This window comes from Onychostruthus taczanowskii, unplaced genomic scaffold, assembly GCF_017590055.1.
Source record: "Onychostruthus taczanowskii isolate IOZ18803 unplaced genomic scaffold, ASM1759005v1 scaffold75, whole genome shotgun sequence".
Classification (NCBI taxonomy): Eukaryota; Metazoa; Chordata; class Aves; order Passeriformes; family Passeridae; genus Onychostruthus; species Onychostruthus taczanowskii.
Genome location: NW_024505339.1, coordinates 2,065,443 through 2,087,803, shown reverse-complemented (window position 1 = coordinate 2,087,803; position 22,361 = coordinate 2,065,443). Strand labels below are relative to the sequence as shown.

At 42.8% G+C, this 22,361-nt stretch overlaps 2 protein-coding genes across 9 annotated transcripts in view; both read right to left on the bottom strand.

Annotated features, from left to right (window-relative positions):
* MYO1C (myosin IC) overlaps positions 1 to 6,553 on the bottom strand; it is a 52,997-nt gene extending 46,444 nt beyond the window's left edge. The window contains exons 1-2 of one of the 4 annotated variants that reach the window (XM_041422927.1): positions 6,439 to 6,553; positions 4,887 to 5,069 (exon numbers count right to left, since the gene is read on the bottom strand). In XM_041422927.1, coding sequence (XP_041278861.1) covers positions 4,887 to 4,961 — 75 coding nt within the window. In that variant the 5' untranslated portion in view covers positions 4,962 to 5,069; positions 6,439 to 6,553. Of the gene's footprint in view, positions 1 to 293; positions 426 to 3,006; positions 3,144 to 3,755; positions 3,878 to 4,886; positions 5,070 to 6,438 lie in introns of those variants that run through there. The other 3 variants (XM_041422930.1, XM_041422931.1, XM_041422925.1) reach the window with 3 other exon arrangements.
* A 12-nt stretch (positions 6,554 to 6,565) lies between these two features.
* On the bottom strand, positions 6,566 to 22,289 carry INPP5K (inositol polyphosphate-5-phosphatase K). Of its 5 annotated transcripts, XR_005954000.1 has the most exons (14): positions 22,117 to 22,273; positions 20,230 to 20,527; positions 19,949 to 20,056; positions 19,219 to 19,327; positions 16,608 to 16,724; positions 16,135 to 16,307; positions 15,423 to 15,534; positions 14,815 to 14,924; positions 12,352 to 12,544; positions 11,989 to 12,126; positions 11,439 to 11,522; positions 10,573 to 10,677; positions 10,100 to 10,296; positions 6,566 to 6,712 (listed from the first exon to the last, which is right to left on the bottom strand). XR_005954000.1 is itself a non-coding variant. In XM_041422932.1 (13 exons), the coding sequence occupies exons 2-13, from the start codon at positions 20,502 to 20,504 to the stop codon at positions 10,180 to 10,182; spliced, it is 1,641 nt and encodes a 546-aa protein (XP_041278866.1). In that variant the 5' UTR covers positions 20,505 to 20,527; positions 22,117 to 22,273; the 3' UTR covers positions 7,845 to 10,179. The 5 variants fall into 5 exon arrangements, 4 of the variants coding, with proteins under 4 accessions (XP_041278866.1, XP_041278867.1, XP_041278868.1 ...); XM_041422932.1 differs by lacking the exon at positions 6,566 to 6,712 and having other exon boundaries at positions 7,845 to 10,296; XM_041422933.1 differs by lacking the exons at positions 6,566 to 6,712; positions 22,117 to 22,273 and adding an exon at positions 21,932 to 22,053 and having other exon boundaries at positions 7,845 to 10,296.
* Between the last annotated feature and the right edge of the window lie 72 nt (positions 22,290 to 22,361).

Sequence of the window (22,361 nt, the reverse complement as noted above, 5' to 3'; positions counted from 1 at the left end):
TGAGATTTGTCCACTCCAAACCTTCTGCCATAACAAGCCTTATTATCCTTTCACATTGACTTGTGCTGCCTGCTTACATCTTTATTAATATTTTCTGGAAAGAGCTGGTCACCCACCCCACTAATACATCAACAAGAAATATGCAGAGGAGGGCACAAAATACAGAGCAGGATATTTTCCAGCAGAGAGATCCCTGAATCCAGGCACAGAGAGGCACAGCACAAGTGGCTCCCTCTGGGCAGAAGAAGAACTGTGCAACAATCTCAGAGGAAGACAAGGCATGCAAACCTCACCCACTAGAGCTGACAGCAGGGTGGATGGATGGTTTCTGGAGAAGCCAGGGATAGCAATCCTAGGCAGAGCCAACCACATCACTCAGGAGCTGGTTCCACAGCAGTAAAGCAGCGTTTAACAGAGGAAAAGCCCTGACAGGAGACACACACATGCCATAATTGCAATCACTTCATGCCAGCACAAAGGGCCCACCTGATCCCAGCCTTCCCTGCCTCTGTGCAGATGTTGCTGTGCTCACACAGAGAGCTGGGCTGGGAAACTGCTCCTCACAAATCACCTGTTTGTTTGGCCTGCTCAGTTCTGATCTGGATCAGTTCCCACCAGTTAACCACCTCTGGCTGCCACTGAGGTAACCCAAAGCACAACACAGATGGTTTTCCCCACGGTAACACTTTGGAAGCACACAAATCAGCCTTTCTAAATGGTTCTTTAGCCTGTGTGAAAGGACAAGTGATTGAGTTACATCTCTGACAAAGGGCTGTGGGACAGAGCAGCCCCGGGGAAATCTGTACTTTGAGTTCCCTCCACCTCCTCTTCTGCAGCACCTGTAACACTCCAGCTTTCCCCAAACGCACATTTGTCCTCCAGAAGGCACTACTGCTTATCTGAGAATAGTGCTCTCTCATCAGTCCTTTGAACTGGGAGGCAAAGTGCTGCAGCCCAGCGCTCCTCAGTATTTTCCATGCTGGAACCATTCACAGCTGCCAGGTAAGAGGCAAAGGAAGGGGCACTGGGAGCTGTGGTTTATACACTGCCCTGGCACTGTGGCAGCTGCTGCAGTTTGTTTTTCCTGCATTTGGAGCACACTGTTCCTTTGGACAGGGGTAGAGGAATTTGTCCTGTTCCTAGAAAGCATGTGGTTCCTAAGGCAGTAATAAGCAACATGACACTACAAACAGAAAAATCCCAAATATCTGAACAAGACTAAGACTGTCTTAGCTTTGCATAAAGGCATCCATAGATTTTGAGATTATTCACAGAAAAAAACACTATATTTAATGTTATAAAGCATTCTTAGACCCCAGTTTTCTACTGGCCTTCCTCCAGCGGGGTTAGATTAAATAAAAAAATAAAAATGGCTTGACTCATTTTGTCAGGATCTATGTAAGTTCTCTTACAGTTATTATAAATCCTGAAGATGTACTGTAAATCACAAGTTTCTTCACTATTAATTATGCAGAAGAGAACAGAAATTACACATGTGGATCCTGACTCACACGGGATCTCTCACTCCTTAGTGTTATGATTCACACCTGTTTTTTCTCTCTCTCTTAAAAAAAAAAAAAAATCTATCCTTTATACCATGATAAATTAGAACATGTGTTCAGTGTAGCACTCTATTGGTCCTTGCCAGGCAGAACACAAAATTCATATTTACACAGCCCCTCCCTAAACACAGGATTATATCCACTATCAAAACTAAAACCCCTGAAGTGTTATGACAGTGGTTGCCATATCAGGGCCTACTGTGAAAATTAAGAACTCATCAGTTCCATAAGCCTTAGGCAGTTCCTAAAAGTTTTGAAAAGGTGCTGACAACTGGCAATTGTCTATTGCTCCAAAAGGGGATGAAAGAAAAATGCCTTTCTTCCCAAATACTCTAAGATGTGGTTCTGTTTTCATGGCTTGTCCCACCAACCGAGTAAATTTTCTCATTTGTCACTTTTAAAAACTAAGCAGCTGCCATCCACAAGTAGTTCCGGAGGAGCCTTCCGCCCCAAGCAACTGTCAGAGAGAGATTAAATACCAGAATAATCTCTGTATTGTATCCCAGAACCACTTTTCCTCTGCAATCCTCCCAACGACAAGAATGCAGCTCAAGCCAGCTTACTTGGAAAATTCAAGTTACTAGAATGAGTTGCTCATTCAGGCAGAGTCAGATTCCTCCCATGAGTCACTGTCACTTAAAACAATTAACTCCGGGTGTATTAGAACTGAGGAAAACCGGTATGAAAGCAGCACTAGAGCCAGAGACCCCTGAACCTCAGTGAGGACGAAGACTTGTGGTCTAAATTGGAGAAGTTAAGGAGTTTGACCATCTCCACCTGTGAGAGAGGGCTAAATATACCGAGCTTTCTCCATGAAGTGCTTTGAGGCACCTGTGCAAGCACCGGCAAAGAAGGAAGAATTCCTCCAACGCGGACGTCAGCGCTGTGCACAGCAGGGTGGATCACACCCAGCAGCGCTCGGAGCTGTAACGCAAGTTCGGGATGTACAGGAAGCCTGTCTTGACAAGGGCAAGCCAAGCCGCCTGGAGCCCCGGCCGTGTCACGGCCACGTCTGAGGCGGGAGCAGCCCCGCCACACCCTGCCCGGCTCCGCTCGGGCTCCCCGCGAGCAGCGCTCGCCCCGTGCCGGGCAGGGATGCGCGCACGGAAGCGTTACCGGAGCGCAGCCGGCGACCGCCCGGGAGCCGGGCAGCGAGCAACTGCTGCGGGCAGCCGCAGCCACGCCGTGCCGCCGCCGAGATGCCGGCTGCTCTACCCCACTCATTTGTTCCCTTTCCGTGGAGAATGTTTCGAGTTTCCGGGAAGGTCGGCGGCTGCGGGAGAACGGCCGAGCCGCGGCCGCCCGGGGCGCTGCCCCCGCGCCGCCCCGCAGCCCGCGGCCATGTGCCCGAGCGCCGGGAGCGCCGGTGCCGCCGGCCGGGCGGGCGGGAGGCGGCCGCGCACACGACCGACCGCTCAGCTCGGTCCCCCCCGGCCCCGCTCACCTGCGCTCGGTGCCCCGGGACGCGCGGCTCGGGGCCCTGCGGCGGCTCCGCGAGCGCCTCGGCGCCGACTGCCCGCGGGAGCCCGCGCCGCGCCGCTAGTGAGCATGTCCGAGCGCCGGGCATGCGGGCTGCGGGCCGCTGCCTCCGCCCTCACCTGCACCGGCCCCGCCGCTCGGCCGGGACCCCGCCTCGCCCCCCGGCACGGCCCGCGCTGGTCACGTTGTCCGCGGCAGCAGCATCCTGCCGAGCAGCTTCTGCAGCGAGCTGCTGCTGCTGCCTCCAAGGGCAGACGCACCTGTCTGCTGCAGACGGACAAGATAAACCTGGAACGCTGATGGTAATTCTACCGGCCCCTCCTGGCTGTGGGAGTCATCAGAAGTGCACGTTCCTGGGAAGGACGCAGGTGGAGTTCGCTCTGGAGTGATTGCAGCGAGCTCGGGTAACCATCCGCTGTGAGCAGCAGATTGGCTCATCCCACACAGGTGTGAAATACCCGAGGCAGTCTCGTCAGGATCTACAGGAAATTCTACACACTGAACTCCAACAGCCTGAACCACTCTGAGCTAAAACAGTGAAAAAGCTCTGCTCTTGGCACTCCTGCAGCAGTTTTAAAGTATCTTAAAGTTTCTCTTAAACCACCCCTCTCTGGGTATTCATGCAACACCAAAACTGCTCGACACATAAAGTAGCAAGTTATTTCATAAAATGTTAATAAGTGTTTAAAACTTTTTAGAAAGTTGAACCGATACCTTTTCTCTCTTTGAGGTCTTCCCCAGGACCCCGGCACACGCTAAGGCTTAAAGGAACATTTGTCCCTGGGAACAACACTTCAGTCCTGCCACTGTCCCCTGCTATCACTGCAAATAAGTCAGTAACACTCCTGCAAACCAAGGAACACCAGAATTGCCACTGTCTCCTCTCCCAGCAAGGCAGAGGGAGCTCTTGGCTTTTTCTGGAGTAAAATGACTCTACCTGACAATTGCATAACCACACAGTAAATGTCTCAGCTCATTTTCAGATTGAGTTTCAGATTAGTCACTAGAAAGACAATGCTAGGAAACAGCAGCAACGTGCACAGATGTGCACTTCAGTACAAGATGAAGATCTGTTAAACAGGTTTTAAATAGCTATGGCAGAGAGAGAGAAATTCAGTTGCACTTAGGTACTTCCAAACATTTTAAATTTTACACAGTTCCTTTTCTTTGTCTCCTCTAATTAAAAATTATAAAAATGCAGATAGAAAACAAAACACACAGAACAGCCATTAATTCCAAGAAAACTGAAATTATTAGAAAAGTACCATCCTTATCAACTGTTTGTGTCAAACCAGAAAAGATCAGCTCATGGATTTCTATTTGCTTACATACAAACCCTGAACACAGGTCAAGAAAGTGCCAAGTTCACAGAATAGTCAGTTTCTTGAGATACTTATAAGTTAGTTAATATGTGCCTGCATCACTGAATTTTCCATATGTGAATATTTTGTAACATTCAGGGCATGAATCCCGTGACAGCACAGCCAACACAATAGGAACAAAACAACTGTTGCAAAGCTCTTTCCCTTCCTCTGCAGTCTGAAAGTGCTCCCAGAATTCTGACAGAATTCATACAGCCAGGCCAAACACCAGCTTTGGTTCACTGCAGTATTTCTACAGGAAATAAATCTTAACGATTTTCCAAACTCCCACTCATTTTACTGCTACTAATTCCATCCCAGAGAGAAAAAACTGTTCACAACACAGCTCCAGTCACTCCAACGACCAGCCAGCCTTGCAAACCCTTCCATTCTTACCCTGGAGTTGCTCAGTTCAGATCTAAGTTGGTTATTGTGTAACCAACAGTACCAGAAGGGGACAGAGAACAAGAAAAGCCAGGCTTACAGTCCTGCGCTCTGCCTTGCGGCCGACCACGCGGATGATTTCTCCTGTAGGAACACGTTCAATCTGCAGCTCCATTTTCCCAAGGAAAGTCAGTAAATCCCTCTATTCTTTATGGACAGTTCTGGTTTCAGTGTGCAGCAGCAGCAGCCAACCTTGACTAAGTGCAGCCTTTGGTTCAGAGCCCTGTTGTGAGAGGAAAAGATGAACCTCTGTATTTATACCAAGTGTTAGGTGTGAGCTGAAACAATGAAGTTCAAGACTGGTTTCCACTCATTCCAATGTGCCACGACAGTTCCAAGAAGCCTAAATTTATGTTTGTGTTTATGGCCTCCAACTTTGTTGCTGTTCCATTTCTGTCCCACCGGGCTCAGAAAAGTCAGGTCGCTGCGGATGCTGTTCCAGAGGTGTTGGCACGGAACAATCCCATGGTGGACTTCAAAAATCTACCATGGGATTTTGTGCAGAAAAAATCCTTCATCTTTGCCTCCAAGAGCAAGCAATAAAAAACCCTGACTGCTCCCATGGTAACTACAGGAAGTTCTGCAAACTGCTGCAGAACAGAATCATTATTAATTGAGTCCTTGAGTAGCTCACTAATCATGGCAAAGGAAATTAATTGGCACGTTACTGCATAAAAATTCCTGCAAATAGGAGAAAAATAATCTGGTGAGCGCTGGTTTAAGTGCAATTACAGAACTTTACAATGATCATACCATCCCTTAATGGAGTGGCCAGAGCTCCAAAAAAAGATACCACATATCTTGTGGTATTGCCTGTGACTGAGCAGAAAAAATAACAATCTAAATTTCAGGTATTTTAAGATTTGCTGAGGAGATAATTCTTTCTATCTTCTTGGAAGAGCCAAATTTGAATTTTCAACTCTACTACAAACCAACTGCAGTTGATGATGCTTGCCAAGAAAGCATTAACAAGATTGATTAATAAGATTAACAAGCACTGACTACTCCAGAGTGGATACAGGTGGATACAATTCTGTTCAGCAACTGCAAAGAAAGGTTCTGCGTTTCATATCTGGAATTATTATCATGCTTCCTTCACTGTTATACACAAGATTGTTCCAGTCCAACAATTGTTTCCTTAAGCACTTACTTCCCAATACAGAGGTCTACTAAAAAAATAGATTTTATCACATTTTAAAACCCAACACTGTCATTTCCCCAAACAAACCCACCCTATTCTCAGTAATAAGGAGCAATACCCAGCCTGATTTACCTCCCCTTTCTCTGGAGAGAAATCACAATGGTCAGAACACCAAAGCTGTGTTAGTGGAATGGCTCTTGTGGAGAAGATACCAGAATTATGTGCAAAGAAACCTTCTGAAAGTGGGCTACAAGCGAGTGGTAAGAGAAAAAAAAAAGGTGAAGACAGCAGAAAGAAGCTGGAGGAAAAAATGTAAAAGAAAAAAATAAAAAGGGCAGAGAGGAGCAGAGTGTGGTCTGTGATAAGCCTGAGGTGTAAAACCACAGCTACAGTGCAATTAGAATTTGTCAAATAAAGCTGAAGCATTCCCTACCAGAGCTGATGTCTGTACCTGAGAACTGCCAGTTTCAAAGCATGGTTAGCAGGTTAAAACATTTCTGTTTTTCTGTAAAGCATTTCTGTTTTTCATCCTTTTGTCGTGCCTATATTAATATTTTCTGCATTTTTCCTGCACCTCTGCATTTCCTCTTGCCAGTTTGCATCCCCAGATCTCACACTTCACTGTTTGACTCCAGTGATTCTCCCAAGCTGTGTTCAGCTGTTCCCACACAGATTTCTCCTGCTGCTTTCCAGGCTGCCCAAAGTTCTCCTTAACTGCAGACACCCTGTAAGTGGAAGATGACAGTTCCACTGTAATAGAGGGAGGTGGAATGTACAAACACAGATCCATGATGTTCCTCAAATTGAAGCAATTAAATAAGTTCAGGGCAGTTCCTGAGCAGATAATTTTCCAGAGTAACTGTATATTAAACAGAAATTGCTTCGTGTCAATCACGTGCAAACAGCAATTCCTAAACCCAGGGGCAGAAAGGGCCGCAGGAAGTTTCCTGTTAGCAACACAGAGCTCTCAAAAAAGGTATCATTTCCTCTCTCACAGAAAACCTAACTCCAGCTTTGTTCAGCTGGCCTTTCCACTGCAGTATATTAATTCACACAAGTTCATCTGAGTGTCACTCAGTGTCCAAGAGAAGAGAAGGAAGCAGTGGTAGTAGAAACAATGGTCTTTATCAGAAAGTATTTTTAGGGTCTCACAAACACGCAAGACATCTTAGAAATATTTCCTGTTTACCCAGAGCTGTACTATCTGTGTGCAATGATACACTGCACATCCTGAGGTTAGCCAGCAATCAGAAATATAGGAGAGTTAAATGAGGCTAGACTGGATAACATTCCTTGGGATATATAGCTGCCGTTTGAAAATTAATTCTTCGAAGCAGGGAGTTATGAAAAATTATCCTTAGATGAAAATAGAGTGCAAATTTATATTAAAGTACATAAAATTTAAAATATGATGCATAACTTAGCAGATCTTTCATAAAGGCAAAAGAGACACCTGAAATCACACTGTGAAAAGTTCACTGTGAAAAAGTGAAATTAGAAGAACCTCAAAAATTAAGAAACAATGTCAAGTGGGGCATTTTTACAAGGAAAATGTCAAAACCTCAATGGGGAAGAGGGACAGAAACTGCAAAACCACAAGAGCATTTAATACTGGATTCATTGAAATAGGGGGAAAAAAAATTAATCCGCTTTGTCCAAAGGAAAAACAGCATTTATCCTTGCTCTTCTCTTGCAGCCCAAGCCCTACCATAGGTTGTTACTGATTTCCTTCTAAAATACTTTGTATCCGTGTATCAAACATGACCAAAACAAGTTCTTTGGAGAAAGGTTACAAATGAATCCTCCCCACCCAAACCAGTCTGTGCCTTCTCAATTAACAGAGGCCACGCACATCACTTCACTGCCAGGATTTATTTTAGAGGTTCATGAAAAGAAAAACACATGAGTATAAAAACATTTCCAGTGATTATAACATCCAATTAAAGGTGTTTTAAGAAAAGATAAATTTCATCAGAAATTGCATCATTACAGGTCATGGAATAGTTTGAAAAGCTACCATAGGTAACAGTAGTAAACAAAAGTGCCTCTGTGTGCATAATACTGAAGAAAGAAGTGCAGAGTTCTGTGCAGCATCCTCCTTACACACAAGCAGCTCCAATCCCAGCTGCTGGGGGCATTTTCCGGGAAGTCCCGTGGTTCAAAGGATCAGTTTACAAAATGCAGCTTCTGTGTCCAGTGACAGAGGGTTCTCAGCTCCCACAAACACAAAGGATCTCGAGTGTCTCGCCCCTGCAAAGAGGCTGCATGGCTCCCTCTGAGCTGCTCCTGCCCAGCAGATGCACCCTGCTTAGAAGAAACTGGATCTTGGTCCACAGTAAATTGCCAGCTGTGGTCTGGAATTCAAAGCCCACTGCTCTTTGGGCTCTCCACAGAATCTCCTTGCATGGAGAGTTACACCAGTGAAACCAGAGACAGAGCACAACTCAGGAACTGCAGAAGGGACTGCAGTTCAAAGCAGGGGTTTGTCTGATGCCCTAATTGCCAAGAGAAGTCACGTATCTGGAAGATTCAGTGCAAAACAAATTATTGGGAGACCAGTATAAATGGGCAAACTGTTTCTAATACGGTTCCAAAGTGTAACAGGAATGTACAAACTGTAAACCTCAAGGCAGTGTTAATCCATGCAATGAACACAGCATCCTCTGAACCTGCCCTCACTGCTCACCAAGTATTCCCAACACCAAGCTGAGATACATCTAAAACCTACAGAGGCCAAGTGTTCCTAAAGCCCACTGCAACTACCTAACCAGAAACCTATGTCAGAGCTCCAACAGGACACAAAGACACCTGGACCTCAAAAGGTTTTGTACAGTGAATGATAAAAGCAAAACAAATATCCTATCAAGCTGTTAACTTTCTATCTCAAAACAACCCTGAAAAAAAATAAGGCTTTGAGAAAAAGAGCAAAAAGGAATCCACTCAGTTGTGAAGCAGAATTCCAGCATGAACATCCCAACACCCCTTGCTCTTCCACCTGAAGCAAACCTGCTCTTTTCCATCCCTGTGCCAGTGAGGAGTGACTAACTCTGCTCACCACACCGGGGAGGGAGCTGTGGGTACAGAACATGGGAAACTCAAAGTGCTCAGTCCCAGCACTGCAGCCTGAGATTCTGTGGAATGTTGGTGCCCTTTCCTACCCTGTCCAAAGATCTCTATTTCCCCATCAAGAAACAAGATCCTTTCAGAAGCTAACTACCTTTCAGGTACAGGAAATTTCTATTCCATCTCCTCCCTCAAGTGCACAGGATACAGAAAGGTCTGAGCACCTCTAGAGAAACAGAAAGTTTGCAGACTGACTGCTATAAATTGAAGATATTTACAGTTTTCAAAGTTTATGCCAAATCATCAACCATGGGCTGCTCATCTATGCTAAAGCATTTCTCAACTTCTGTAACTTCCCTCAGAAGTTGTGGGATCCTGGCTCACTCCAAACCAGGGACTGGTACAAAAATGGGTTTTTTTTGTTTTTTAATGAGGGAGGTAAAGGCAACAGGCAAATTGCTTAATTGTTTTATAAAATAAGAATTTCAAAAATCAGGAATAGTGCATTTTGATAAATGTATTTCAATTTGGAAGAATCAAAAATTTAAAAATCCTATAAAGAGTTCTTCAGTAAGGCATGAAGAGAAGGATCTACCAAAGGAGACTTTACACACTCCAAAGATTTTGTTTTTCATGTGACCTGTTGTCACTGGTGTTTCCCAAAAGGTAATTAGCTTACATCTGAAAGTCAAATAAAATTTCAAAACAAGCTAACTAGCTGTATCTAATAAATAATTTTTAAATAACTTCATTTAAACTCAAAATTTGGAAATCAATTATTAAGTGGTTACAGTATAGTAAATATTGCTTCGTAAATAAAATATCCTCTACAAAAAAGGAACAAGCCTAAAAACCTATTAAACATTGCAACCTCCTTAAGTTAAATCATTGCATCAGAAATGTCTATCACCTTAAAACAGACAGCATTCCTTAAGTGCTATTTTACAGTTCTCATCCAGTGCAAGAGAGTTACTCTCCCCAGAATAAAAATAACCATTTCCACAATAAATTATCTTCTACAAGCTTCCAAAGTTTCTGAACATTCCTACCTGTCTTACTCCATCTTCTAAGAGCAAAAGCTTACAATCACTAAGACATAAAGAATCATCTGACTGCTGAACCAGGACCATTAAATGCCTTTTCTATTTTCAGAACCACCACCTGATCCTGGATTCTCAGGTTTGTACAGCCAACTGCTCTCTTCCTCTGGCACATCCTTTTCTATTGGTGTTTGACTATGCTGAATCTAGGAGAAAAAAAGGATAAAAACCAAATTAACAATTCAAAAGCACTGTGTTGCTCTGTATTATCCATACCATTATATAAAGATGCTGTAACAGTTACTCAGAGTCTTTCAGCACATCAGCAAATCCTTTTCAGCCAGGACATATCCTTTTAAAAATTCCTTCTGCTGCTACCTTCCCAAGGATTAACACAGTTATGTTCAATACATATGAAAACAAATGAAGTAATAAAAAAAAAAAATCACATCAACATTAATCAGTGCTTCCTAATGTATTACCTGAAAAGGTTCACTGATGCCAACTATTGACTGCAAGTTATTGCTAAAATAACAAAGCAAAAATTCTCCTCCCATCTTGGGTATTTCTGAAGCACTCATGTAAACCTGGCAAGAATAAGAACAGGCAATGAGCAATTTCCACAGCAAAAGAAGTTCACAAAAAAGCCCTTCAGGACACCATCAAAATCAGTATTTGCTATTTATAAGCACATTTTAAAACGTAAGCTAAAACGGATGGGGATGAAAATAACTCAGGAAACCATCTGAAAATTAAATCAGGGAGGAGAAGGAATATCCTTCACTATGTCAGCAGGCTGGCTTGGTTCAGTGACAAGGGAGAAGAGACCCAGAGTGATTGGAAGGGAAGGGTCAAAGCCAGAGAGCAGCAGAGGGAGTGGAGCTGCCTCCTGGTGGCAACAGCGGAGCAATCCACAAGCTTGGTTTGCTCCTGTCCCAAGGAGCCACCGTTCCTAATTTCAACTTCTATTTGTTCAGGTAAATATCTCTGGATATATATCATTTGCATCAAAATAAGGTGTTTTTTGTGTTTTTTTTTTTTTTTTGGTTTAAATAGCTTTAAATAAATCTCTGGATATATATCATTTGCATCAAAATAAGGTGTTTTTTGTTTTTTTGGTTTAAATCGCTTTAAATAGTCACTACTAGAAGGCTTTGTAGCAGACAGCAGTTTTTAAAGAGGGACCAAAACATTCAATAGGAAGAATTAGGAAGAGGGGTTTTAAACAATAATATTGTTCTCAATTGGCTTCAACTGAGGATACAGAACCCCTGAGGGGAAGGGGATATGGAACAGACCTCAGATGCTACTCTATGAAAAGCTACATTAGAAAGAAATAAGAACTTACTTGTTTGCTGTCTCTGCTGAAAGAAATTTCATCATCTTCCACCCAAGCATAAGTAATATAATCCTTCACATGCCTGAAAGTCACCTGCAGAGAAAGATACAAACTATCAGCTTCCTGATGGAAACAAAAGCCATACTACATGAAAAACAAAGCTGTGAGAGATGTTTACTGTTGCACTGAAGTAATTAAAACACCCCTAGGATCAAAACATTTTGGGGACATGCACACATCTTCTGTTTCTGGGAGGGTGGGACTGCTCTGTTCTCTCACCCTTCTACTGACTTTTATCTTTGTTGCACCAGCTTCTTTCCATAGCTTCTGCAATATTTTACCTCAATAAACAACCAGATTACCTTAGCAGAGAATTTAAAGGGTGTGGAAGAACTCACATGCTGCAGAGCTAAACTGTCAGCACACAGAAACTAACGGCAATCAAGCACACAACCATTTCACAGAGCTCTGCACTAGCAAGAATCAGTGCTCTAAAACTCTCCAGGAGCTCCTGCAGTCACATTCCCCAACTTGAAGAGCCAAGATGAGGTGACATTACCTGGAAGAGCCCAATCCAGTCCCAAGCACTGCTGGGGAGTTCAGGCGCTGCGGAGTAGCGGATGAGAACATCGTGCTCTGCGCTCCAGTCACCCTCAGGATTCAGCACCACCAAGGGATCTGAGACAAGAGGCTTCATCTATACCAAAAAACAAAGTTTAAACTCAGTCAAGCCTGTCATTCCTTCAGTTATTCTTCTCTGCCACAATTGCCACCCGTGCGACTCTTTAGCTGACTGGAAATAACCTGAAAGCAATTTGCTGCCTTCACTATGATCAGAATAAAACAGAGATTATGGTTTAGGAGATCAGCTGCTGTAAGGCAATACTGAGTAAAACAAACTTTTTCATAACTGGGACAGCACCTCAAGCTTGAAAGTTCCTGTGACAGGTTTGTGATCACTGATGCCATAGCTCATGTGACTGACATAGTTATTCAGAGTAACAGAAACTGGATTCTCTTCTTCAGGGAATTCGCCTTCTTTTGATGCAACCTCGCTGGGATTTTTCACTTTCCATAGAATTCTATCAGTCCATGCTGGCTTTCTTTTCTTCTCACTGCAAAAACATAAGGTAAAAAGTAAAATGAGCAGAGAAACAAGTTGCCAAAAGCTAAGAATGCTGTGCAAAATCTACTCAGAGTTCAAAGACTGTGAGCTACATATTAATAAAAGGAGGCAATCATATCCAAGCTTCATTTTACAGCTCTGATTAATGTGTTTTACAAGCAACATTTCCTTAATTTGAACTCCATTCAGCACAGATCATGGCATTCTGAAAGAGGAGTAAAATGAAGGGGAGAAGGACATTTCAGTGGGTTAGTTGGCTTCATACAGGAAATGATACTTTCTCCTAAAACCCTGTAAAAACATGCATGAATTTAGAGATAATAAAACAACTGCCCCAGGCTCCAAACGCACATATTCTGAGAAATGAGGGTGTAAGCATAAGGAATACGTAGGAAGAGTCTGAATGATGTTTGAAATTATTCAAAATATTTGAGAGCAAGTTTCTTTTAACAACACAAGACAGGACAAACTTGGGTAGCTTATGGTCATCACAGGTGCCACAGCAATGCTCTGTTTAGAAGCTCCTCTAAATTGTACCAGCCTGCATTTCAGGTTTGTAAGCTACTGCTGTCTCATAAAAACAGGCTTTCAAAATTCCACAGTCAAGGAAGTTGTGCCTGCAACTGTACTATACATCAAACTGTTATCACAATGCAGAGTTTCCTTTTATACCATATCAATTACACCAGAAGACATGAGCCCTCTGTGGTTCTCTCTGTAGTGGGAGGAAGGCTTAACAGCAACTCTCTGAATGGGTGGATCACTTCAAATTGAAATGGAGAAAAGATCATACCCTATGGAAGAGGAATTAGAATGGACTGGATTGGATTGGATTATGAAAGTTAAAAGCAGGATGTGTAAGGAAAACTGTCAGTTTAAATATCAAAACCAAGGCCATTTAGTTCAATATTCAACATAATTTTGTTTTATCCCTTCCTACCTTTAATAAAGTGGAAAGATTTAAAATGACTAAGGGCCCTTATCCCACTTACTGCAGTAATTCTCTAAACCAACAGAAATCTTTACGAGATGCCAGATGTCTGCTCTGCTGTGCAGGAAATACCAAAAGAACAACTTAAGGTAAAACACTCCCTGTTTCAGAGAAAATGGAGTTTTAGATGGGAAACAAGCCCTCAGAATTTACACTGAAGGAGTATCAAAAATAAAATTCTCTGGGCTTCAGTAAAAGCAACTTTTGCAGGGTGCTTGCCTTGAGGTCTTACTGGTCCCCCCCACATGAGCAAAGTCTCTGTGGTAGCTTGAACAGCAGCAGGATGCACACAGAATGTGTAACCACACTGTTCTCTAAATCAGCCAATACAGACAACCAGGCTATGAATCATTTGTAAAATGTCCAGGTCTGGATTATTTTAAGTATTTTTTTAAGATGGATTTACTGCTGGTCCCATTACATCTCGTTATATTAAATTGGAAAGCAAAATGTCTTTGGGTCCACATGAATAACTTCCAATATTCAGTGCAACAGCAGAGTAGATAACACTGCAGCTTTCAGACAGGTTAGAGGAAATCCCTAAAGAAAATCAGCTGCCATCTGATTTTCAAATATTTCACAAAAATCAAAGCAAAAGCTCAGATGGAACCTTGTTTTGATTCTGAAATATTAAAAATAACTACAAAATTCAGAAAGTTCTCTTCTTACTTAAACCAAAACAGGGACTTCTGTTCTCTGGAAGTAAAGAAAAAGGTCAGTACAAAACCCTGTTTGGACAGGAACTTATCCTTCTGTGGAAAGATAAGACTAATACTTAACAAACAGACTTTAGTATCACAGAAAAACTTTGGAAATTTAAGATACCCCATCTTCAACTTAAAGTAATCAATAAAGACAAATAGACATTAATTTGCAAATACCAGCATATCAAATAAAATGCTTAAACAGAGAAGGGAAGCAAAAATGACAGACACTTATTCTTTCGCTCCTTTTTGACAACCAATGAGCACTTTTAGTAGGAAAGAACAAAACAGAAGCAGCTTAAACAAGTGCTCATTTATTTTGTTAATCTGGTCTTTCCAAAAAGGCAGCTGGGTTGTTTCATTACTTCCCTCATACAATCAGCAGACCCCAGCTTCTTCACCCAAAAAAATTCATTTATTCAGATTTGATCAATCCAAGCCTAACAGAACAGCTCAACACCCCCAGTACACACCGGAAATTCAAGTTTGCTGATTACTGAAGTGATATTTAACCAAGCACCACACTCACTCTCATTCCACATCTAAACTCATTTTATCTTTTACCTTGTGTCATAGACCTCTGAGTCAAGGTCAAACTTGTAGGTGGGCTTAAACTGCAGAGGACCTTCTTTGAATTCCCTCAGAAATGCTTCCTTCTTTTTTGCCATATTTAACTGCAGAAATAAAAAGTAACTTTTAAACATTATGTTTAAAAAAATCAGAGCTTAAAGGATGATTGGGAAAGCATCTTCCAAGAATTCAACATTGCAGTCAGTACAACATTGGAAAGGTAAATTCAGAAGGGCCTCTTTGTTATAGCCAGAACTCTTGACACAATCCATCTAAAAGTTTAGAGGCAATTCTACCCAAAACATCCAGAATAATGTTGTCTTAAAAAGAATTATTGGGAGGAGAGATAAAGGTGAGGAACAACTGACAAGACAAGAAGTTCAAAGAAATCTCCAGTCAAACAGGAGCATTGTAAATGAGTAAGAAACTGCACAAAAGCAGAAAAAGTTTGCAATTAGCTGGGGCTTATGACCACCTCATGACTGCTCTGAGTTTGTGTTCTTTAACAGAAATCAGAAGCTCAGGGTGTAATTTAACTACCACACTGTGTTTGTGTGCATTACAACCAAAACCAAACCCCCAAAGAGACTGAGCCAACCCACCTGGTCCTTTTCCCAGAGCAGACTGAAACGCTTGTTATTGATAGATTCTCTGACAAAGTGTATCCCATAATCTGCTATCCGGAAGTTTAGGTCTCCAAACCAGAAGAGAAGCCTTAAAACCAAACCAAGATGCATCAAACAAGGAAGATTTACATGAATCTATTAACTCAAGGGAAGAATTTGACAGAATGTTGGCCATGACACTAATTAGGTGCTCTAATCACTTTTATTACTTAATGCAAAGAGCTTTAACACAAACATTAAGTAGCTATAGATAAGCTTACACAGGGACAACCTGCTGCTAAACAAAAAAAATATCCAAGTAATTGAAACAGTAAATTAAGTCCCTTGCATTCTTACTGCTTGCATATTGCTGCCTGAATACTAACTTCTCCTGCATCTTGCATCTCTGAACATTTAACAGCAACCTAAAGGATTTTTGGTACAAACAGGCTTTAGCTTCTAAAGCTTTCCTGCATGACATGTACAGTCTACATGCTAACAAATGAATGTAATTAGAGACAGGAAGAGACCAGTCTTGTAAAACAGACATCTGTCTTTCAGGTTATCTTTTCCTCCCAGAATTCAGGGTCAAGGCTCAAGGCACATTTAAAATAAAATGAAGGATGAAAAATCCAAACCCAAAATTCTTCAGTGCAAGAGTTCACACTACAATAGATAAAAAGAACACAGAACTGAATGAACAACTCACTCATGATCCAAGGGACTTGGAATATTCTCTCCTTCAAACTGCATTTCCAGAATTTTCTCAAAGTCATCCAGTCGCTGCTCTGTGTTCTCCATGTGGGCTGGCAAGTGGCAGTTCACGAAGCAGATCGTGTGCCCAAAGAGGGACATGCGGACGCTGACGCCTCCTTTGTTCCCCTGGCAGGGAAGATGAACAACTTTCCCTGAAAGTCACTGCCTGCAAATGGAACTAACACCACCTACAACCTTTTAAATCTTGCAATTAAGATTTAAATCAGTACAATTTCCTTCTACACAACTTGTTGCGTATCAGCAAATAAACTGAAATCTGAAATTACGGTTTGTGCTGCCCATGAGGTTCAAACAAATGAGTCTGCTTGTCAGGTTGTTAATTTTTAATTAAAGCACATGCTCTCTGTCCCAGCAGCGAGCCATGGAGAGGCAGAGAGCACCAGCATGACCAGAGGCAGTCCTTACCCAGTAGCCATAGAGGCCTGTGCGGGTGTAGTTGGTGTGGATGTGCCGGATGAAGGGAAGGTGCACGTGCTTCACAAAGATCAGAAGCAGCAAGCCCTGCATGCGAACTGAGGAGAGCTGGGGAGACAGAAAAGAAGAAAAGGTCATTTCCAGGAGTTCCTTGGGTTTACTTCACAGGAGCTTTTAGGGAAGAAGGCCACAGCAGAAGTCATGCAATTCCCTTGCCAAGCCTGGCCTCAATACTGTGACAGTAAATGCAGATTCATTTCAGTGCTGTGAAAAACATATCCTTTATAAACAAATCTGATCAATTCCTCAGCTAATTAACACAGTTCCAACATTATATTTCAATCTGAAGTCACCCTCAAAATATGCACCTGCCCAAACCTCTTTAAAGACTTTTCTTCTGCCTCACCAGCCTCTTGTTTCTTTCTGTCTTTAAGAATCCTGTTCATGAACGACCAAATCCTTCACTTTTCACTAAAAGCTTTATAACTCACACCTACAAGTCCTCCAACAGCAGCAGCTTTTTCAAATTGAAGAATCCTTGAGCAGTTCATTAAATATTCTAAATGCCTTCAAAAGCACAGCAGTCAGCTCCAGGCATCTGCAAAAACAATGAGCTGCAAACAGCAGAAACTCCTGCCTTGCAGTGCCTGTAAAAACTGATTTTCCAAACACTTAGAGGGCATATAAGACACGGGGGTTTTGTGGTTTGGGGGTTTTTTGGTTTGTGTGTGTGGAAACAGTCTAATAAAGATGTGCTTCATTGAACATTTATGGACTTTACAATGATCCTGGCATGAGACACAAAATTTATTGTGTTTTAATGATTATGATTCAATTTAAAATACAGGCATTGAAACACATTAACTGTAGTTCAATTTTATGCTGGATTAATTTAGAAAAAGACTACATTAGAATAAAACTGACTACACAACTGCTGGAGAAGCACAAAAAATTCAGCCCAAAATTTAAAACAGAATTCCTCCTTTGTCTCCCTATCTACAAAATTAAATGATTTCAAAATATATTTTAATGTTTTCATTGTCCTTGAACCCAAGAAAATACCACACAGAATACTGAAACAATGGACTGCAATTACTGCAACGATGCATAAATATTTTAGTAGTCAGCGTTCTCCTTTCCATAATTACATTCAAGAGGCACCAAGATCCTGCAGTCCTTTTATTATTTATTTGCTTTCTTTCACTCTGCTGTGGCCAGTCCCCAGAGGTTTCTCAAGATCTACAGGATCTGAGCACAAGCAGGCACTGACCCCTCCCCTGCTGGAACCAGCACCAGTCCCACCAGCCCTTAGAGCCAAATCAAGCAAAGCCCTTGCACAGAGGGAACACGATCCTGTGGATGGTGGAAGAATGGACTGTGACAAATTGAACATTCTGAAAACAGACCCTGCTACTGAGGGCACAGAATGTCCCAAGGATGACACCTCTCCCTCCACACCCAACCTCGTCACAGGTCAGCCAAGGGGTAAGTGCTCCTCTCCCGCTCAGCCAAATTCCTGGCTCAGTCCTGGGATAACCTTTCCTTGCTGCCTGGTTTGATTTTGACCCGGCCTGACAGCTCCCCCTTACTAGAGCTAATCAAGTCCTGCTGAAAGCCATTAGGTGGCAGCATCCATTCATTAGTGTGCTCCAAACTGCCTCTGTTATAAATTAGAATTCACAATCAGCCAGGCATACCGGCAGGAATTCTTTTAACTGTGTGTATACAGGGCCTGAATGTCAACCCACGGCCAGATTTTGAATTTTTATCAGCAATGACTTAGGCCAGAGTGAACAATGTGGGTTTTTATCTTTTTGTAATTTCCAATGGGTCCTTTGTTTTGTTTAATTACAATTAAAAGAATAGCACAACTACTGAGTCCGATTAGCATGCAGATAATGCAATCACCTCAGCAAAATCAGCCAGAAATAGTGCTTGGTTTAGAAAATCACTACAAAAGGCTTTGAATTTCTCTTTATAGAGAAATTCAGGATATCTTCCTACATTTATTGCTGACATTATTAAAATAGCCAGTACTCTAGCTGATCTTATGTCCCTGATATTACCCCAAAATCTTATCATTTAAATTCCAATATAATGTTATAGATCTTCAACCAAAAATCAGCCCCTCACGTAAATATATACACCCACTAAAATCCTCTTTTACACATATGCAATTTATTTTCACCTGCAAACTGGTCGGAAAAAGGAAAAAAAAAAAAAAAAAACAAGATAAAGGAGCCTTACCAATCTTAACGAAAATCACTGCCATTGCTTGGGATATTTATAGTGCAAGACTACATTAGAAGCATCACAATACAGTTCCCCAATATTGCACAGAGCAAAAAACTTTTCTACAAACAAGAGAGAGATAAAGATATTGTGGCCACAAGAAACATGCTGTTCAGTATGAGTTCACATGACATGAAAAACAGGAAAACACAGGTGTGATGAAGAATCACTTCTAACATATGTATACCTATGGAAGTGACAGACACCTGCAAAAACACCATCAACTTCTCTTTTATGGATAATCTGAGGAAAAAAAAATTAAGACTTTTACTTCAGTGCTGTGACATGTAAGAGTGGTGTAAATAATTACCTTGATATATCCCAAGGGAGACAGGACAGTCATGAAAAAAATGCTCCATGGATCATCAAATGCCAGGTCAGACAGAAAATTGGTGATTTTTGAATTCACCTCCTGTAAGCTGAATACATCACAATTACTCACATTGCACCAGTTGGTTTGGACAGAATTCATAGGAACTTTGCAGAACACAGACCCCAGAAATTTCTTGCTGTTCAGTTTCTCATTCAAGCAGTTTAACCCACACACAGATCTAATACATCTGACACTGAGTAAAACAAAATTAAAGGAGGTTATATACACCTGAAGATAGAGTTTAAGACAATGCCAGACTCAAGATGTGTTGTAAAAACCTGATTGTCAGGACTTCAGAATTTCAACATAGTGGCAGATTGTGCCTAACAAGCCTGCACTAATTCCCTTAAAACATGCTGAATTTCCAGTAACTTTCATATCAAAATGAACATGCTATCAAAAATAAAAACAGCAGCCCAAACTTTTTGTGTGTTTAGAAAAGATATTCTGCATTCTGTCACCACACAGCAGCAGCCAACTGCTATAAATCATCTCTGTTCTAAGTTAGTCCCCTGTTAGACTAAGTTAGCCTTCACCCTCTGGTAGCAGTAGTGTTAAACCATCTGCCAGGCAGTGATTCACATCACACAGTCCTCTCATGCACACCATGCTGAGACCCAGCAGTTTTGCAATAAACTCATAAAGCAAGTTCTTTAGTATCACTCACCCTATCACATACATGTCCGTGGTGGGGCCCAGCGAGTTGAGCTGAAGTAAACTTGTGACATCAGGAGGGGGAGAAGCTGTGCCCACGTTCCAGGTAACTAAATGCAATCTAAAACCAAACAGAAACCACACAAAACCAATGCTAAAATTTAAATGTGGACAGGGAACCAGCTCTAAGAACGTTCTAATTTCTAAGTGAATTTCTGTCACTTTTCATCAACTAAAAATCTATTTGCCAGCGCTGACGCCAACACGAAAACAACCAACAGGAGGGAGCAAAACCTGAATTCTTGCCACTTATCCTTCAGCTTTTTCCCCCAGATGAGGAAAGCTTCATCCAGAGTGCGAGACACTTCTTCGTGGATCTCATCGTCCGAGCTGATGTCCTCCACGCAGGCCATCAGCTGGGCCACCCTGTGCCGGAGCTGCAGGCGGCCGCTGGAGCCGGTGCTGCTGAGGCTGGCGGAGCGGCTGCGCAGGCTGGGCGCGCTCTCCAGATCGGCCAGGGAGAGCCCCTGGCAGTGCTCAAATGCATCCTCGCTGCTCAGCGACGCCATCTGCTCCGAGTTAAAGCTATGCCCTGAAGGACCGGCCCATTACAATCAAGAGATTGATAAGGGTTTTCCAGATCTTGTGGGATTCAGCATTGCTTCCAAGGCAAAAGGACAAATGTAGGTGCAGCAATGCTGGGGAAAAAAAACCAACCTGCGGCGTTCCCACCGCACTGGCTGGGTTGTTACAAAAGCTGCAATCGCGTCCTACCACGCACAGTGAATTGGTTTTTTTCATAATAGATTTAATGTGGTTAATTCGACGAGCTCAGGGTTTAAAAGAATTTATTGTTGATTTGATCATGTGCCCGTCTGCAGGCAAGGAGAAATGTAATCTCCAGCTCCCAAACATTCAAAGTTCTGAGCAGAACCAAAGCCACTGACTCTCAACACCCACATCACAGCACTGTTGTTTCTTTACAAAATGGTTATTTCAGTACCAGAGCTTCTAAAAACAGATTCACTTTATTGTCAGTCTTGTTACACGACAGACGGGCTTAAAAAATAATAAATTGTTAATTTTCCATCATCTTGGAGTTCTAGAACGACCTTGTGAACACTGATAATTAGTGAATCCCATCAATACACCCATTATTAAGGCTGTGTTTTTATCCCACAATCAACAGAAATGTATACAGAGAAGCTGGAAAACAACCTTGCACAATAGATTAAAATGATACATAATTTCCCTCACTAATAGTGTATCTTTGTAAGACTAAGCTGAAATCACACAAAAGCTACACCAAAACAAACTTCTAGGGGGAAAAAATGTAGGTAGGCTGCAGATCTAATTTTGCCACCAGAGATGTACCACTTGGGAATCCTCTCCAGTTATTTATTTTGTAAGACAATTACCTGATTAAACAAAACTGAAATAGTGTTGAAGCCATCAGACATTACAGACAAAAATTCAATTCCTCAAGGTGCCCAGTGACCACAGCACTGCTAAAAACACAGATCTCAGAGGTAGAAACAAACACTGTCCTAAATACAAGCAACCTACTAAAGTCATTATTAGCATCGCCGCTGCTAATCCTCAAATGACTCAATAGCGGAGAATTTCTCAGGGTCACAGTGCCCATAATAAAGCCTTCAAAGGATTTTTAAGATATTTGAGCTCTTGTCAGCTTGTTAGTTTGGCTGTTTAAGTATTCCTGTCACAGGCTGTTACCCAAATCCCACCTAAGCAGGTTTCCGTAGGGAACCGAGCCCAGACAGGACACCGACAGAGAGTGAAGACACATTGTAAAAACACCGTAAAAGCAGAAGCTCGGTGTTTGCTCAAGCTCTTTCTTCCCCACGGAAAGTGCCAAGTTCGAGACACCCGGTCCATTACAGACGTGCAGATGCTCGTGCCCTCATAACACATTAACAGAGCTCCGGGAAATCCCAAAAATGCCCCATAAGCCTCCCTGAGCCACTCCAGCACCGACCTTCCAAACCAGAAAATCAGCTTTTCTCCTCTGTTTCATATGACTGCGCAACGCCGCCAATTCGTGTAATTCTGCGCTAATAAGCACGCACACACAAGTTTCGCTAATTCTCGCCCATTTACGTAACCGCTCGGGGCCACTTTTCGGAGCCGCCCTCAGCCCCGCGCCTCGCGCCCACCACTCACCTCAACTCCTTGGTGGGAAGGCCCGCGGTCTCCATGCCCGGGGTTCTCGCAGCGGAGCGCTGCCCGAGGGACGGGGAAGGGGCCGGCGGAGCCCCCGGCGCTCCCCTCACGCAGCCCGGCCCGGCCGCGGCCTCCGCGCCGCCCTCAGCGCTCCGCGCCCATCGGCGCGCGTGACGGGGGCGGGCACGCACCGCGCGGCGGCGCCCCCTGGCGGCCGGGAGGACCCACAGCAGCACCGAGACCTC

Excerpts from the sequence above, each read along its gene's own strand:
- INPP5K (XM_041422932.1), bottom strand. The coding sequence starts at position 20,504 with ATGGCGTCGCTGAGCAGCGAGGATGCATTTGAGCACTGCCAGGGGCTC. Across the intron at positions 16,725-19,218 it reads CTCCCTTGGGATATATCAAG|CTCTCCTCAGTTCGCATGCA; the intron begins GTAATTATTTAC and ends CTGTCTCCCCAG. Across the intron at positions 16,308-16,607 it reads CAGGCCTCTATGGCTACTGG|GGGAACAAAGGAGGCGTCAG; the intron begins GTAAGGACTGCC and ends CTTCCCTGCCAG.